The 19580-nt window shown below is 30.8% G+C and overlaps 1 protein-coding gene across 2 annotated transcripts in view; it reads right to left on the bottom strand.

Moving 5' to 3' along the window:
* Nucleotides 1-19580, bottom strand: part of LOC129217673 (non-structural maintenance of chromosomes element 3 homolog) — a 57269-nt gene that overhangs the window by 17082 nt on the left and 20607 nt on the right. For both annotated transcript variants that reach the window (XM_054852002.1, XM_054852003.1), the window contains 6 exons: nt 16221-16349; nt 10511-10618; nt 10359-10409; nt 3083-3124; nt 2241-2304; nt 2033-2121 (listed from right to left, as the gene is read on the bottom strand). In XM_054852002.1, coding sequence (XP_054707977.1) covers nt 2033-2121; nt 2241-2304; nt 3083-3124; nt 10359-10409; nt 10511-10618; nt 16221-16349 — 483 coding nt within the window. The remainder of the gene's footprint in view (nt 1-2032; nt 2122-2240; nt 2305-3082; nt 3125-10358; nt 10410-10510; nt 10619-16220; nt 16350-19580) is intronic.

Genomic DNA, 19580 nt, shown 5'->3' with positions numbered 1-19580 from the left:
AAATTGTTTAAATTCGCGTTCGGGGGGGGGGGGGGGGGGCTACAGGCCCTGTGGCCCCCCCTGGTTGCGCCCCTGACTACACCGCAATATTTTGAGAAAAGTAAATAGTTAAAGCAAATGGAATATTATCTCTACGTATAAATGGCTACTTCTGTATGTATGTCCGGGGTAAGCTTCAAAACTACTGGGCCGATTTTAACAATTTTTTCACCATGGAAAGCTACGTTTATCAGGGAGAAACATAGGCTATCAGGGCCCAATACAGGCTGATCTTGCTACCGTTTTTCGGTACCTTCACAAAAATCTTGTTTTGAAATCGGTACTTTCACAAAAATCAAGTAATAAAATCAGTAACTTCACAAAAACATCGAAAATTTCACCAAAATTCGCGTTTCAAAATATAAAATTTGTTTCTCTGTTTAAAACAAAATTTATTAATAAAATAAAATTCTAAGCAGGTTTTTATGAACAATCGCTTAAATAGAAACCTTTTTGTAGTATTTTAACTCATTTTTAACTGTTTCACACCAAAGTGTATTTATACAATATTATCGATATCTTTCAACATCTGTTTTGGGAAACAGTTTTTCTCATAATTTCCTATATTGTACACAGTACATAGCCCATGAAGCTGAAATTACGAAGGTATTTTTCGTACTTCTTAGGTTTTTAGCTCCCCCCCCCCAAAAAAAATGAAACTTGTTAAAAATAATACAAGATGACATTTACACTTTTCAAAATAAAATTTCACTTGTTCTACTTCTCATTTACAAAAATTAGGATGCCTCTAAAATTTCACAAAAACAATGCTGATTAAAAAAGAACTTTCACAAAAATAGAATGATGCAATACTTTCACAAAAATAGGTAGCAAGAAAAAAATCCTGGATTGGCCCCTGGCTATAATTTATTCCTAAAAAACTTAAGTTTACAAAAGCTATGATGGAAAATAGTAAATTTCATGTATAATTTCCCCATTAAATGATTAAATATAAAACCCATTGTTACACATTGCCTTACAACAGCAACATTAAAAGTAATCATAATGAAAATTTTGAATCAAGGCTTCTCTGGAGAAAGCATGAAATTTATTGCTTTTGTAGGATTTTTATCCCCACCTATGCCAATAATACATACCAAGACTAAGTAAAAAGACGATTTTGGCAACAGTTAGAAAATAGGTTGCTCTTGAAAATGATGAAGCTAGCAGAAGTGCTGGATATTTCACTTTCTTTTCATTGTGAAGCATATTTATTTGGGAATGACAGACAATACATATATTAAATTGCATAGGCAGTGCTTTAATACTCATTACAGTTAAAATTTATTTTGAAGTGCAAATCTTAATATATAAAAATCTTCTGTGCGAACGTTTGTCACCATAAGGCTTTTAAACGGCCGGACCGATTTTGATAAAATTTTTTGTGTGTAATTAAGTGGTGGCAAGCATGGTTTCGAAGCGCGATGGATCGAATCGGAAACGTCTTTGTTAATTAATTAATTAAAACTTTGGATGGTTATTTCTCCCACATGATGAATATTTATTTTAACTTATTGTTGAGCGAGAACTGAAATAAATATTTAACCCGTCTAGTTAGTATTGTCTGCTAGCTTTTCTGTTTCAAGAATATTCTAAAATTTCTCATTTGCGCGTATTAAAGTGAGAACCTATTTAGATTTTTGAAACCACCTTTTCTAAGAGGCAATTGCAGGGTCCAAACAATGTAACATTTTATTTGGAATTGTGATAATTTTGTAATGAGATTACAATGCATTGGTTAACAATTATTTTTTCCATGCATTTTATATTGTATATCAAGAATTTATTTTTCATTTTGTGAATTTTTGCCAGTTTCTGCCGCAAAGTGGCAGAAAGTGGTTTTTGCCATGCCAGTTTTAACCAGTGGTTTTAACCGCCTTCGCAGAAACTTGCCAACCCTGATCCAAAGTGATTTTAATTGAAAAGAAAATACTCAGATGTTAAATCACATGATAGAATCAATATCAGTTGATCAGTAACTGAAGAAATCTACCTTTTTGAGGTTATTCCCGGCAGCCACAATCACTTCTTTGAACAGCGTCGCATTGTAGTTGTGATCTTTGAACACGTGCTCTATGATAGCTGAAGGAGGAAGAAAAAAAAAATACCACATGGCTCAAGCTAACTCATAAAATGGTCGGTGGGTTTAAAATGACTCTTTAAAATGACTCCGAAAATGTTATGGAAACAAAGAATATCACCTTGTTTTCTTATGAGGTACTTCTTTTGATCGGCTACCAGCAAATAGAACACACATTTATTCACCTGTAAAGAGATTGTGAGAGAAAGGAAAATATTACAAGAAACAGAGACGTACCGAGTAGCATTTTGGCCGAGTACCAATTATGTTTTAAGAAGAACCACCCACACACACTTGATGAATTAAAACTCATTGAAATAGTCGTATAGACCTCCATGTGCATATAATAGTTTTTAAAACAAAATTACAGCTGAAGATTAACCACGAATTATTATTTGAAAGATTTTGTTTGTGTCAAAAATTTTACAAAAAAGTTATTTTTAAAATTAACAAATAAATAAAAGGTATGATTAATCATGTTGGAATTAAAACAAATTATAGTTCCAGTACGCAAAACATAATATAAAAATTTCATATTTTTTCCACTGACAAATTTTAAATAAATAAGTTTTATTAACTTTTGGGACATTAAAATAAAGATCGACTCCATTGAAGCATAACAAACTTCATTATTCTCAAAATTTAAATTTGACTTGTTAATTTAAATTGTAAATGATTGCAGTATATTATACCGTCGCACTTCTTTATTAATTGTAAAATCTGCCTCAACACTGTTCCATTTTATATGACTGCTCGGTATTTGCCGAGTATCTGATCAAAATTTGGCCGAGTATGGAGTAGTTACCGAGTACTCGGTACGTCTCTAACAAGAAATAACACAAATCACTTTCTCCCAGCAAAATATAGTTGGAAAAAAATAAAAGAACAGTTGAATAATTACTCTCTTTTTAAACATAGTCTCATCTTATGAGCAGAAAAGTACAAACAAAACATTTTGCTTACCAACTGGTTAAACAATTCTTTGTCTTTCACAGGGGACAAAACCTAGTTTGAAAAAATGAACACCTCAATGTAGGAAAACTTTAACAATTAAATTTCATATTTTTTTTTAAGTTAAAAGAAAATAAGAGCACAAAAACATTCACGTTCTAAAAAAGTGATTCTTAACCAGTGGTGACATTGGTAAGGCACATCACAGGGTTGTAGTTTTGGCCGGACAAAACTGATTTTATCCAAGCCACTGGCTAAAACTGGTTAAAACCGGCCAAAACTGGCTTTGGCCACCAAAGAACTGGCCATAACTAAATTACATGAAAATACACTTCTAATTTGTATGTATGTGAGAGATGTGTGTTTGGTAACTAATAAATCTGTTAGTTGGAAACTTTTTAATTAAGCACAGCAATTTTAGTTAATTAAATATAATATTGGTGAAGTAATTTACATTCTTGAAACAATAGTAGTGAACAAATTTCAACTTTCTTCAAAATGAATAACTGAAATTGCTCACAACTAAAACAAAAGACATTTGGAATACAAAACAGTCTGTAACATAAATATAGTAACTTTTCAGTAGTTTTGCTTTTTAATTTTTAAAAGTGTCTCCCCCCTGTACCTTTAGTTTTGTTTGAAAAAAAATGCCTGTATATGTTTCTAAAAGAATTTTTTTTTCCTCGCATTAATTCTTCAAAATTACTTGAAATACTTTCAAATACTTTGTACATTTGTGTGTGAGAATTAAAATCTATCTATTCAGCGTATAATGTTTCACTTTATTATTATTTTTTAAATGTTACTGCATATTTTTTATGTAAACCTTATCTTCTAAACATGCTGTCATTTCTACAAAATGTAAAACATACTAGATAAATAATGAAAGATGATTGATTATGCTTTGTTTTGCATTTCTTTTTAATAAATTATTATTTGGTTTTCATTTAAAATTTGATAAGTATCTAAGTGGCCAAAACTGGATAAAACTGATTTTATCCCAGCTGGTTTAAACCGGTTTTATCCATGGTTTAAACCACCACTGGCCGAAACTCTTACAACCCTGTGATCAAACACATTTATGCTGAATAATACACAGTCGACTCCCGACTTACGCGAGGGATGCGTTCCAAGACTCCTCGAGTAAGTCGGAATTTCGCGTTGTGGAAAAACATGTGTATATAAATTTTTCAGAAGCATACCAAATTCTTTTAGACACTTATAAATACCCCTATAACTGTTTTAAAGCATTTCTCAACTATACACTAGTTTCCTACATAAAGAATTGAACTTTTACTGTATTTAAGAATAAAAAACAGTTCAACATGAAATACAAAATGCATAAAATGTATGATCGAGGGAAAGACATAAAATAAAACAACATGGTAAAGGTACTCACAGTATGTAGTAATAGTAAAATGCTGCACTATAATAGTGCTGTACAGAAGAAAATACAGTAACAATATTTATGAGTTAAAAAATGAAGATAATGATGATTTATACTCCTTGATAAGATCGTTATTCTTATCTAATACATTTTTAAGTACGGTTGCTTCGTCTTTTCTTTTATAACGTTTCAATTTGTGGCAACAGCCCCTGACCTTGATCTCTTTAATCCACAACACAAGAACAGCTTCGATTTTAATATTAACTTTTCTAGATTGCTCTACAAGCTTCAGTATCGAAACTAAGTTTTACGGATATCTTTTTGTTTCGACTTTTAAGTGTACATATGGAAGATTCACATTGTCCCGCTATTCAAGCATATCGAGAATCTTAACCGTTCTTTTTTTTAAATCAGAAACTTTTTTTTTCTTCCCAGCTTCACAAACTTTAGATGAAGGTCCCACTAAGGTCTAATTATATTTCATCAACTTTATACTAGTTTGGTGTGGGAACTTTCGATGTCACACTGTCAGGGATGTTCAAAGGGATGTAACAGCATTCATGAAATCAATATTTAGTAGCCAATAACGGAGCTGATACTTCCTTCCCAAAACAATTCGTGTTGTGGACGGAAGATTCGTGTTAACTGGTAAAATTCGTTTCTCGTGGAAAAAATCGCGTTATAGCCATTTCGAGTATGTCGAATTGCGTTGTAGCGGGAATCGACTACATCAGATTGCCAATTTGCTAAACAAAATAATTTCTTAAACATGATGCAAACACAGTCTGGGGAAATACTGGGCAAAAGTAATGTCTTGGAGAAGTATTCAGTTCAGGAAATCTTTCACGCAATACTTTCAATGTCATTCCCGAATGAGAAAAACAGATGATTTTTTGTTGCAATGAAAATAAATAATTTTTTTTTTTTTCCAATTTAGGAATGAAAACTAGAAATTATAGAAAAAGCAGAAGCGTAAAAACTTTTAGATCACAATTCGTTTTACTTTGTATATCTGTTTTTTTTTAGCACAAGCAGCCACTTTTAGTTTGTGTATTCATTGTTTAGATATTAGTAAATCAATTGTTTAACTAAAACAAGCAATACTTGCTTAATGAAATTATTATCAAGTGCCTGTGACACAGGATTCGAAAATATCATAATATTTTCGAAAATATTGAAAACATCCGATGTTTTAATATACATCGGATTATATCCGATATTTTCTATTAGCACAAACTAAATTCTTCAAAATAGTATATGCATCCTCAAATCACTCTTTATTTTCTTACATTATAATTACAATATGAAGACTTAAAATTAAGGTTTCTTTTATATTTATATCTAATATTTCATTTTACATTTCTATCAATTCTAATGGAGTTAATTTAACAATAGCTGTTTTACTCATTTTTCTTCTGTTAGCTACTTTTACAGTTATATGGTTCAGAAATGCAGTCATAAGACATTTTATATTTTTCTGAGCAATGTTTAATATTCAATTAGGCACTTTTAATATGAATTAAAATTGTTACATTACTAATAATTTTTTGAATATAAAATACAAGTAAAAAAGCCGTAGCGAAAATACCGTCGTCAAAAAATAAATAAATATCGGAAATATCAAAATATCACGACTTTTCAAAATAAATATCAGATATATATCATGATATATATGGCGAGCCCTGCTGTGACATCTCAAAATACTTTGGGGTAAATAATGTCAGTCTAATTCATGTCTAAGTGTTTCTTTGGGGAAAGAAACACTTAGTCTTTCTCAAAATCATAAGAAAAAAAGTGAGTTAAGATGTTAAATTTGCATTAATGAACATGCTCTAAAAAACTGGCCTTAGCAAAATTATGTACTTTTTTCTTTCTTTTGCTGCCGCTAAAAATCCTACGTCTTTTAGTTGTCGTTTTCCTTTCTTTTTGCCCCCCTCCCTTCAGTCCCAATTGCCACCTCTGATTATTTCTATGCTAATCTCTCCTCTAATGGAAAATAGGTTAATTCTTCTTCGATTGAGGAGATGTGTTCCGTGACTGTGCTGTATTAATATTATGAGCTATTAAAATAAAAGTTGTGTTACATTATATGCCTGAGAGCTCTTTTCTGCTTTACTTTTCTCCAATACTCCCCCCACCCAGGCTGTTGGCACTAAATCAGGGTTGGCCGAATTGGACCCAATTGGGTTGGACCCAATGGGTTTTTTTGAAAAAACCCATTTAAAAAACCCCATTATTTAGCCCACTTTTGGGTTTTTTAAAATTTTGTGAGAAGTTTTTAAAAAAATTAATTAATTTAAATACTTTCACAATTTAAACTTCTTTTTTATTTGTTCTTCACCACAGACAATGAACACAAAAAATGAATTTTGAGCTTTAATAGTATTTCTTAACTCTTAACGGCATTAAAAATATACTTCAAAGATTTTAAATAAATGTATTTAACTTTTTTCTTTAACTGGTCAATAAATAACTGAAATTATCTTGACCAAGTCCTGTCACGTCTGATTTTCTCAATATTTGTAGATTGTACAGAGGAAACTAATCTAGTTAAAAGACTTTCATGTAAATTATTTTCTGCTAACCAACACGTCACAAATCTCGAATAAACACAAGGTAATTTTTTTAGAAATAAACAGATTTTTCCAACGGTCTACAGAAAACAGAACAGGTACAGTATTTTCATTATTTTCAAAAAAGTTTAATATTTCTTACCCTGTACACAGAAATAGAAAAACAGGCAACATAAAATTCAAAGAAATGTCTTGATTAAGCTGGAATTCAGTAAAAAGGGATTTAAACTAATTGAGGTTCTACAGTAGTTTTGCATAACAAAATGAAATACTATAAAGTAAAATGCAAAAAAAAAACGTAGTAATTGAAAACGAACAATAGATTTTATCACTCGAGAAGTAACTTTGCCTTAACTGTTGGTAATAAGGAAAATTAAAAAATCTGAAACTTTAACATTCTTGGGTGTTTTCGTCTTTCATACTTTTCTTCAGAAAGCTCTGAATTTTAACTAATTTTCCAGCTTTTTACCCGAAGATAATTTTTGCACTTTGTCCATATACTTATGCTACAATATGCTATAAGTACCCCACATTTTCCCTAAAAAAAGACAAAAAAACCCACATTTCTTTTAAAAAACCCAACTTCAGTTGGGTTTTTTTGGGTTTTATTTAAAATAACCCAAAAAACCCTGGGTCCATGGGCTTTTTTAAAAAAACCCGGGTTTTTGCCAACCCTGCACTAAATGCCCCAAAACAACCACCAGAAATTCTATAAATAGTTTTAAAAATAGAGTAATCAATTTCTAAGAGAACTTAAAAGCATAGAAATTAAGATGCTTGCAATTTGCTGAAAACAGAGATTGATATGCAGAATGGGGTTGTTTCCTTCAGTCAAAAGTGCTACTTTTAGTCATTGAAACCAGGGTTGGGTTTTCTCTGTCCAAAACTGGTTTAGGACAGGACAGGTGGTTTTTACCGTGTAAAACTGTCCAAAAGTTCCCGAAACTGTCTTAAACTGTCCAAAACTATGCTATCAATTCATATTTACTGCAAAATATTAATGAGGTTTAACTAATGAGTATTGGATAATATTTTCCTGCAAAATGCTCATTTGAAAAGTATTTTACTAAAAAAATGTCAATAACTATTACATAAAAACTTCCTTATGTAACAGTTGATAGAGTTATGAAAGGAAATTCACAACACTACCAAGACAGTTAATTTCAGTTCCATTTATAACTCAAAGGAATGTTATTAAATGTGCAATATTTAGGTGAAAAAAAAAATTAAATGGTTTTTGCACATAAGTTTTACATGATGTTTTAACAAAAATTGTTCTTTAAATTATAGATTAAAGAACAAGACATTGATAATTAAACACTTATGTTATAAAACTTGTGCTATTCTTTTTTTAGTTCATATTTTTAATATAGTACATTCTGTAACTCAAAAGTTGTAATTTATTGCATTTAAATCAATTATTGCACTATATTTTGGACATTTTCTTTTGTACACATGCATACAAGTCGAAAAATTTGGTTTATGGAAAGAAAAAAACTCTTGCATTCAAAGAATTTTAATGAAGAATTCAATTTTTACGTAACTAGATTAAAATCAGCTGCATAAATAAGTTGCATATATATTTATACTATTTATACCTGAATTTTCACATAAAATAAATATATTTTTTTTTAAAAAAAAGACATTTTGTTCTGTTTTCATATTTTCTTACAAAATATAGTTTCTCAAAAAGTAGTTTTGGACACAAGGTTTTGAACAGTATGGTAAAAACCTTGCCAACCCTGCTTTCATTTGCACACATGCATAAACATAGGGAAATTTGGTTACTAATATCAAAATAATAATAATAACTAAATAAACTCATGCATACAAATTGATTTTAATCAAGAATTCAACTTCTATGTAACTAGATATAAATCAGCTGCATAAAAAAGTTGAATGTTCTCATTGAATTAATGCTCAGTATAAAACATTAATTTGATAATTTTTATTCTGTTTTGGTGTTTTCTCACAGAATACAATTTATCTAAAAATATAGTTTTGGACACTTTCGGACAGGACGGGTTTTTACCATGGTTTTTACCCTAGTGTCCAAAACCTTGCCAACCCTGATTGAAAATGATAGAATAAGCAAAAAAAAAAAAAAATAAATAAATAAATTATAAATAAAACATGGACCCAGAAAATACTTTCTTTTTCCCAACAGTTATTTCTTAATTATTTTTTTCTAAATGTCCGATTTTTGAAAAAAGGCGTGGTCTTGATGACGTCACAAATGATGCACTTTGCCGCATCTTTCTACCACGTTTCCACTTTATGATAATCAAGAAACAAATTAAATATTGCGCTCTATGCTTGCTATCAACCCTATCGTTGCCAGTACACGTGAGTAAAGAAGCAGATTAAATATTACGTTCTGCGAATGGCATTTCATCATTTGTGATGTCATCGGCAGAAACATAAACAATGAAAGCGCACCGGTTAAATTTTTTTTAAAACAAATTATTTAAAAAATGATCATATCCTACAAGGGTCAATCCAGGATAGTTTTCTCGCTACCTATTTTTGTGAAAGTATTGCATCATTCTATTTTTGTGAAAGTTTTTTTTTATCAGCATTTTTTTTTTTGGGAACTTTTAGAGGCATCCTAATTTTTGTAAAAGAGAAGTAGAACAAGTGAAATTTTAGTTCGAAAAGTGTAAATGACATCTAGTATTATTTTTAACAGGTTTCCTTTTTTGGGGAGGGGAGGGGGGGCTAAAAACCTAAGAAGTACCAAAAATACCGTAATTTCAGCTTAATGGGCTATGTAATGTGTACAACATTGGAAATTATGAGAAAAACAGTTCTCCAAAACATGTTAAAAGATTGCGATAATATTGCATAAATACACTTTGGCGAGAAACAGCTAAAAATGAGTTAAAATACCACAAAAAAAGTTGCTATTTAAGCGATTGTTCATGTAAACCTGCTTAGAATTTTATTTAATAAGCACATTTTGTTTTAAACAGAGAAACAAATTTTAAAATTTAAAATGCGAATTTTTGTGAAATTTTCGATGTTTTTGTGAAGCTACTGATTTTATTACTTTATTTTTGTGAAAGTACCTATTCCAAAACAAAATTTTTGTGAAGGTACCGAAAAACGGTAGCAAAATCAGCCTGTATTGGGCCCTGTCCTATGTTTTTCAGCATGCTCTTCCAGGAAAAAAAGACTTTAAAATTTTGGAAATGACCCCATTATTGAATGACGAAATTCACAGCTATCACGAAATGTCACGAAAGTCCACAAATTCCTAATAACACAACATTAATCGTTCTTCGCATAAACTGCCAAGGTTCAACCGTGGACATAAAAAAGGACATACCTTCTTAGTCTGAGACTTTTGGCTGCTTTGTGGCGTGGAAGGTATCGTATTCTGTAAAAGAGAGATCTCATAAAATAGCACTTTTTTCAAAAAAGAAAAATGAATTGAATAAACTATGATTTAACTCAAAATTATAAAATAAATAAATCTACCCTTTTAGCCACTTTTTGAGCTTGTGATAATTTCTGTACGGGAGGTGGTTTTGGTGCCGGCTTCTTGGCTATCTTCGTTTTCTTCTTGCTTCTGTCCAAAACGGGCATCTGAAAAATTTTCAATAAATTTTAGAATTGTATTCAAGAACCAAACACAACATACAGCTTTTCTGGGGATGTTCATAAATATTATGCACATTAAAAAATGCCTTATTAATTATCCAATTCCTGGAATTTTATTGAATGAAACAATATGCAACAGAATAATAGAAAAATTTGTCTATGATTAGAGATGTGAAGATGACTTGTGAAGTCAAGATAAAAAGTGATGAAACAATAAAAAATTCTTGCAATCCTTGTTCTTTTTTTCTTTTTAAACATAAATTTACATAAAACTTCTACTGTTGAAAAAAAAAAAATTAGCTTTATTTGCTCAGACCACTAAAAATTATCTAAATTACTCAAACCATCAATCAACCATTCATTTTTAATAAAATGTGATTTTTGTAAATTGTTAAATAGAATTTTTTGACAGAAATTTGCTTTTTTGCAATTTGTGAGATTTGCTGCTCTTTCTTCATTTTTTTTATTTGATACACATTAAATTAAAATTCCTTAAAATTTTGTACTGAAACATTTGCAAACTTATATTAATCATATATATATATACATATATTAAGTTTAAACCGTGAATGCATTAACAATGTTAATGGAGAAAGCAGCAAATAATAGTTCGGTTCACACTGAAATCGAGTTATCTTAGGCTTGTATGAAGAATGTTAATGTTTTCATGTGGGATACTGACAAAAAAAGAAGCATTAAAAATAAACATTCAAGTGCAAGTATTACAAATTTTTGAACACCTAATTTTTTACTAGAAATTTTCAATTTTTCATTTCTATTTTCCAGTAGATTTCCAAGTTCAAAACACCAAAAATTATTTAATTTAGTCCAATTATCATTTGGTACGTAATTTTGAGTAGGGTTTATGATTTTTATAAATTGCTAAATTAATTGTTTAATTGTTTGACAAGGGATTGTTTCCTTTCTTAGAAAAAAAAATCACATGCAGTTATAAGCACATATACACACACAATAAAGGAAAATATATTAAAATTTTAACTAATAACATTTCCACTAATTAATGTTATTGACATAACTCTGTCCAGCATATATTTATATTTTCAGTGAGAAAAGCAGCAGAAAACCTTGGTGCTCAGGGAAATCAAATTAACTTTCAGCTTGTATTGTCAAAATTAGTGATTTCATGCAGGATACTCAGCAGGAAAAAAAAAAAAAAAGGAATGAAAATACAGTGTAACTCCAATTTTATGTCCCCTGAATCTACGTTTTTCCCATCGGGTTTTTCGTATGCTAATAATGTTAATTGAACCCAGGTTGCAAATTTGTTATTGATGGAATTTCCGGCATTTTAAGCTTTCTCGGAAGTATGTAAAGCAGAAAAAAATGTTTTAAAATAAGCAATATTTTTCCTTGTGTGCTCTTTCACAGGGTTCGTACTCAATTTAATAAATTAAATGAAGGAGTTTTGAAGGAGTAAAATGAGATTTTGAAGGAGTACTTTGGGGCAATCTTTATATATATAAATTTCGTCACTTTTTTTCAACAGATTTGAACCCTTTCAACCTTCGTCACACTTTACTTTTTTCCTTCCCTTGTCACATGTCCTATTTTTCATAAACATATTGTTATATTAACTGTGTGATGTCACTTTTTGGCACCCTCTCTTCCCCTTGTCACAATTTCATGAAACCGTCTCCCCTCGAGGCATGACATCACTTGTGGATGACTCTTTCTACAATGTCAAAACTGCAATTTACTAAACAATTGCTTTTTTAACAAAATCACTTAATATAGTACATCTACTAATGTATTTTCAATATTTAAATATTGAACACGCTGACTTTTGCTACTGAGAGTGTGGTGGAGGTAAAAGCAATGATCATAATACTTGACAAAATAGCCAAGCACCATTTAAGCATGATTTAATTCACTTATGAAATGTCTTAGTCATTTAATAATATTTTCACTTTCAACTTTAATGACTTCTATAACCAATTTATAAATCACATCAATTTATAAATCACTTTATGAAAAAAATAGATCAAATTACTAAATTAAAATCGCTCTAATACCTTCGTTCCTGTGACAAAGCTAAGTTATCGTCGATTGAAGTATTTTAAATTACTGTCATAGAGGACGATTATGTAGTCTTGATCTAAAAAAGAAGGAGTCAAAACCAAAATGAAGGAGTTTGAAGGGCCCTTCAAAAAAATTTCCTAAATGAAGGAGTATTGGAGGAGTTTTGAAGGAGCGTACGAACCCTGTTTCAACTTTGAAGTAGAAGAGAAGTTCGAAATGAAGCAACTGCAATGAGGACTATCTTATGTTGTTCAGCATTACTTACTGCAGTCCTCTGCATTGTATCTGTATAAATATTATTGAGAAAACTTAATACAGCGAGCCCACCCTCTAAAATAAGGCACTAGCCGCCACTGTTGGAGTCTCAAAACATTAAAAATAATATTTCAAAAAAAAAAGGGGGGGGGGGGACTACTAGACATTAATAAAAGAAACGTTGACATGAAGTTAAATCTGTTCGTAATACAAATGTGATGATAAGCAACGGATTCTGAAACTAGATAGAATAGTGGAGCTAGTCAATTTCCAGCTAGTCAATTTCTTAGTCCCCAAGGAAGATTAACCCCTTCAGACCAGGTGTCCGGTATACCAGACAACCACTTTAAACAGCTGCCAATCATTTAATAATTGATTTAATCAGTTGATTTTTTTTTTGTAGTTGACTCTTTACATTCTGCTTATTATAATCTGAAATAATTTTTCGCTTTGGGACTGACAACACTGACATATAAGGATTGAGAGGAACATTTTATAATGAAGTTTGTTTGGTATTTTATCGTTTTTGTAAATGAAATATTGATTTCAAAAATATAAGTCCGGAATATTGGACGTACTATAACTCTTAATTTTTCTCCTACAAACTCAAAATTTTGTCTATAAGATACCCTTTACCATAGTACACTGTGTACCAAATATCAAATTTTTGGTGAAATATTTCATAATTCCGACCGAAGGGGTTAATGACCATTTAAAAGCTATCTACTCCGTTGCTCATTATAGCCTCTTCCGGCAGACTGTTCTGAGTACCCACAATCCTATTTAAGTAGTTATTTGTATGACATTAACATATCCATTAAAACATGCCGAGTACATAAATATTTTACTATAGGGTGACATCAGTAAAAATTCGAAAAATATAACAGTAATAAAATGTTTTTAGTTCATGAATCTTCATTTTGTATGTACGTCTCCAAGCATTTCATTTGACTTTTCCATTGAGTTTAATTTTTTTTATTGTGATACATAATAGTGTAATCACACCCAATATTTTATTTACATTGTTAAATTTTATTACTTTTAAGTAAATCATGATCGAAAATTAGTTTCACCAATGTGTAATTAAATTTTTTTTTGGAATTACTAAATTCTAAAGTCAACAATCATTCTATTTAAATTAAATGATTAATTCATAATATATAATGTATTAGAATTATATCTTAATTTTATTACACCATAACAATAAATTTATGTATGGATAATCAGTTGATTTTTCATTTTGTCCAATTTTGTTCAGTTTCTTCCGGCGACTTTTTACAAAAAAGTGGACAAAATACCAACCCTGGTATACTCTCAATATCACAAAGTCAAAGGAACGGTAAAAAAAGTTTGAGATAACAAGGTAAGATAGTAAAATAATATTCTAAAAATTAGTCACAATACAGTAGAAGACCATTATAACGCACACCTTGAGACCAGAGCTTTTGGGTTATACAGGTTTTTGCATAACATAGATCATGTCAAATTTCGAAATCAATATCCAGAATCTATCTATATATCAGCACTTCAGAATGAGTTTTATCTGCAATGAGTATTAAAGCACCAATATTACAATTAGTTGTCCACAAATAAATATGTTTCACAATCAAAAGAAAGTGCATTATCCTGCACTTCTGCCAGCTTCATGGTTTGCATAACAGCTGCATTTTCAAGAGCCATCTGGTATTTTCTATTTACTGTAAGTACTAATTTTCCTTTAAAAGCTTTGAATTAAGATGGAAAGAAGAGAAACTATTTCAAAATTTGATTTGCCTTACAATTCTAATGCTTGCAAAGCAAAACAGAGGGATTTCTTAAACTTCAAAACCTATTGTTTACTTCCGAAGAGTAGTGCGTTTTATAGAGAATTGTGTTATATAGGTCGGAGTTATAACGGTCTTCTACTGTAGTTAAAAATAAATGGAAACATGTAATGAAAGTTGAAAAAAGGCCTTAATATAATGACAAAAATTTCAATTTTTTAAATGAGCCAAAAATAATAAAAAAGGACGCTCTAGTAAAGTATCAAAATGTAGTGATTTACCACCACTAAACTTATCAAAGATTTCGGTTACCACAAATTGCGGAACCGTTTTCAAACAAGTTTCGAGCGCCCTGAACAAAAGAAGTTGCACAAAGCATTGCACCATTCCCTGCGTCTTTAAAGGGGTTTCCGGTTCATCTCCCCTTTTTAAGAAGATGAAATATTCTGACACTCCCAGGCTTTAGAGTGAAGGTGGCAGCAGATAAGCTTCGCCGAATCCTTCCTAAACCATGAGAGAAAAAATGAAGGGAGTGAGAATTTTTTGGAAACATTCCTCGCGCTGCTTCAAGACAATAAACTGCGGTTTTTTCCAGAAAAATATTGTTTGATTTCAAAAAATATTCGAAATAACAAGGTTTTGATTAAAACTCTGCAACATAATAATAAAAAATAACATTAAATAAGTACGCAAAATCAAAGGGGAAAATAATTTTTCGTCATATCAAGGTGTTCGAGATATCGAGAGTATGTATTATATTTTCTGAAAGAGTCATCTTTACTGCCCTTATTTTTTTTTCTTTTCTTTTTTTTTTTTTTTCGTTTTCCTGGGTTTTATGTTTTTTTGGTCCAGTCCTTCCAGAAACATAAAATCGAGGTTTCACTGCATTATTAACCCCAAGAAAATGGTCATAAAAGTGTCTATTTTTTTATTTAAGAAAATGATATAAAAATAAGTGTATGACCAACGTGTGCATTCAATTTTTCATTTTCAATACTTTTTAGATTGAAATTTTAAAAAAAATTTAAAATTTTATGAAATGTCAACAATCAAGTCCAAGCAAGTAGCAAAAATTTAAGAAATATGTTTTTTAAACATTAAAAAATAATTTTATTAATCTCTTGTGTAATATAAGTAAAGATAAGTGAATTTTTCTTGTGTGGTAAACATCAAAGCTTGAGATACAGAGGCCAACGTCACAATCTGGTAAGTTAGTACCAAATTTCCTTTCTGCGTCTCTGCAATTACATTTAAAATCTGCAATTACATTTAAAATGGACTGGTGCTGCCATCTAGTGTATAAAGAGAGAAATAAAATATATTTCGGGCAAAATAAATGAATAGTTTTGTTGCGTTAATATTGCATACCCCAGCAAGGCAATATAAAGGGAGCGAGCGGGAAGGGGTTAATTTCTGAAATATTCTAATATGCGAAAAATTTGAAAATTTTCCATTTTTCCAGTACGTAGATAACCCCCCAAAAGTTTCGGTTTTCCATCTTTACCCACGAAAGATGATAAGCCACTGACCTCGTCGGAATCGGGGGTCTCTGTGCCGCTGTCGCTCTCCTGATCGGTCAGCTGTGAATTTCTGCTGCGCAGGATTCTGGAAGCGTTGGCCTTCTCCGGAGACAGTCCCGAACCGTTTAAGAAATCATCCTAGAGAAAACATGATCCGGTTAGAAACAGACTTAGATAAAATGAAAAGCGTTCTGCGAACACAAATCCTAACTGGAAAATTTTCTGCAAATAATTATTTGGCCTAACTCACCCTTGTGAATAAAGAATTAAATTTATATTCAAATATGAAGGAGACAAAAAAAAAAGTGCTTTAAATCATTTTTTTTACAATAACATATAGTTATTATTTTTCAGTAACTGAAGAAAACTACCAAAACCATTAATTTTTTTTCACACACGTGCTTTAAAAGGCTTTTGGAGAAAGGCTTTTACAGAAATGAACTGGGATTTTTTTTTTTAAATTATTTTTTAAAAAGTGTTTTTTTTCATTAACGTTAGCAGTTTGAAAAACGTTTCTGCAGACCCAAAAATTTTCTGCAAACGCCGTTCGTGCGTTCGTCTATATTATGCAAGACTGGTTAGAAACATGTAGGGGCAAAGAGAAATGAAAAAATAGTTTCAGCTTGCAATGCCACAGATCCAACAATGTTTTGGAACATAGACGGGAGAGCCTCATATAACAAGGTTCATTTGTCCCATGTTATTTCAAGATCGTGTTATATGAGATTTTTTTTTCATTTATTTATTTAATTATTTTATTTATTTTTATGTATTGTACATAACAAAAATCACACAACATTATGAAAATATATAATCACATATTGTCATAATCAAATGACCCAGGGGTGGATCTAAAAATATTTGTAAGGGGGGGGGGTCAAGTTTCAATGGCTGGCATTATATCTCCCATGCAAAAAAGCTTCTCTTAAGCAGGGGTGCTCATCCCCTCAAGGGTGATTGTGACCCCCCCCCCCCCCCCACAAAATGAAAACCCATTCAAATCCCCCTCGCTAAAATTTTTTAATGGTTAAGCTAAATAGAGATGATTGTGCTTTTCAAAAACACAAAAACAAAAAAAGAAAACATAGATAAAATAAATAAAAATAGCAATAGCCCATTGAAACGAACCCAGTCAATCCGTTAAACTATGATGACGCGCCGAGAAGAAATGTTTTACATAAAGAAGCAAAAAACAGGTTAACATTGATAAAAACCATGATAAAATTCTTGTCACAGGGGGGTCAGCTGGCCCTTTGACCCCCCCCTAAAACGCCCCTGAAATGACCATATGTATTGTGTTAAATTGGACCCCTTTTTTCTTGGTACATCGAAACCGTGTTATACGAAACTTTGAAGCGATATAAATCAAGTGCACCGCGTTATGTTGAAGTCAAGCCTTAAGGTGGAAAAAGTTTATGATAGCCAAAATAATAGCTTAGTAATTAACAGAGTTCGAAAATATGATATTTTCAAAACCACCCAAAATATTCGATATTTTTGATATATATCCCATATTTTCAATCAGCACAAACTAAAGCCTTTGAATGTAGTAAATGCATCTCAAATCACTGTTGATTAATCTTTTATATTATTGTAGTAATATATGGACTTAAAGCTAAGGTTTATATCATTAGTTATGCTTAAATATGTATTTCATGTAAAAATTTGTGTACTTTAAACAGTATTTTTATATAAATGTTACAATTATTTGCAAAATCCAATTTAATGTTAAAAAATAAATTATTACTCACAACTTATACTGATATCGGCTGCAATATTGGACGTTGAGATTTTTATTCATATGCTTAGTAAATTTACAGCTAATTACGTGCTACATACTACTATTGATTAATTTATGTGTTCCCTGTAAATATCACAGAAATACATCATTGTATCAGATACAATATAAACATATTATATTTATGATAGGTTAGTTAATACACCATCTAAATATCGAGTATTACTGTTAGTCATTTTAAATAATAAATAAACGCGTATTAATATGATTAATATAATTTTTACATTGAAAATATCAAATTTCAAAAAATAACTATCAAAATATCATGATATTTTCAAAATAAATATCAGATATATATCAACGAACCTTGTTACATCATCAACGTTTTGTCATTTTGCAAAAGCTTTTTTCCCAAAACAGTAGAGGACCGTTAAAAAGCACACTTGAGAACCAGAGGGTGTGCGAGGGTTTAACCTGGGTTCAAACGTTCTTTAGCATAAAAGCTAAAATTGGGGGATATGTTTTGCAGAAATGCTGAAATGTTACACGTTTTTCTATCTTTCGCAAGGCCTCAATGTGCCTCTCATCTCCAGGATTTTTTTTTTTTAAATGTAAAATAAAAAATCTTGGATTTTGCTTACTATAAGAAAAAACATATTTACTTTTTAAAATGTACCAAGTACCCTCTTCCAGTAATGCATTTATTAGGTCGACATAATGCCTGTTGAGACTAAGTTTCGTTGGACTTAATAGTAATTTAAACATCTTAGCAGAGATTACAAAAGATTAAGTTTAATACTGCTTCCTCTCTTGGATCATACAGTTTTTTGTTTGTTTTTTTAATTAATCTTTCATTTTAGCAAAAAAGCTTTGCTTATTTTCGCATTTTGTGACAAAATGATTTCAAATTTAAAAAACAATATTTAGAATATATCAATATATTTGCAGATCAGAATATTTATTCATCACAATGAGTATTAAAGCTCGAACTGTACAATTCAATGCATATATTATCAATCACAAATGAATATATATCAAAAGAAAGTGCATCATTGTACATTTTTGCAAGCTTCAAGATTTGCATAACAGCTGCATTTGCAAGAACACCCTGGTATTTTTCAACAGTGAATCCTAATCATCATTTAAAAGCTTTGAATTAAGATGGGAATTGGCCGGAGGGCAAAATAGAGTACTTTTTTTAGCTGAAAAACTTATTGTTTACTTCTGAAAAGTTGTGTGCCTTATAGAGAATAGTGCTTTATAGGTCAGTGTTATGAAGGTATTTCTTATACTGTACAGTGAAACCTGTGTAAGCTGACCACTTGCGGTGCAATACTTTGGTGGTCAACTTGGAGTGGTCAACTTATAGAGGATAGTAACGAAAACTGTTTTTCTTTTTTATTTTTTGTCATTTCTTGCCCCATGCATTCATTTTTTTACTAATTGGAATACTTTAAACTCACTTTCATTACGTGAAATACACCGCCAGCTCAGTCATTTCCAGCCGAGCACTGCAGTTTCGTGCTAATTAGCACTCATCAGCCCGGTATAGGAAGTGAATGAGCTGCAGTTCTCGGCTGGAAATGACTGAACTGGCGTTGTATTTCATGTATTTCTGCTTTAGCCCTGCC

The sequence above is a fragment of the Uloborus diversus genome, chromosome 2 (assembly GCF_026930045.1).
Source record: "Uloborus diversus isolate 005 chromosome 2, Udiv.v.3.1, whole genome shotgun sequence".
In the NCBI taxonomy this organism is placed as follows: Eukaryota; Metazoa; Arthropoda; class Arachnida; order Araneae; family Uloboridae; genus Uloborus; species Uloborus diversus.
The sequence above is the reverse complement of the archived record's forward strand: the minus strand, read 5'-3'. Positions and strand labels throughout refer to the sequence as shown.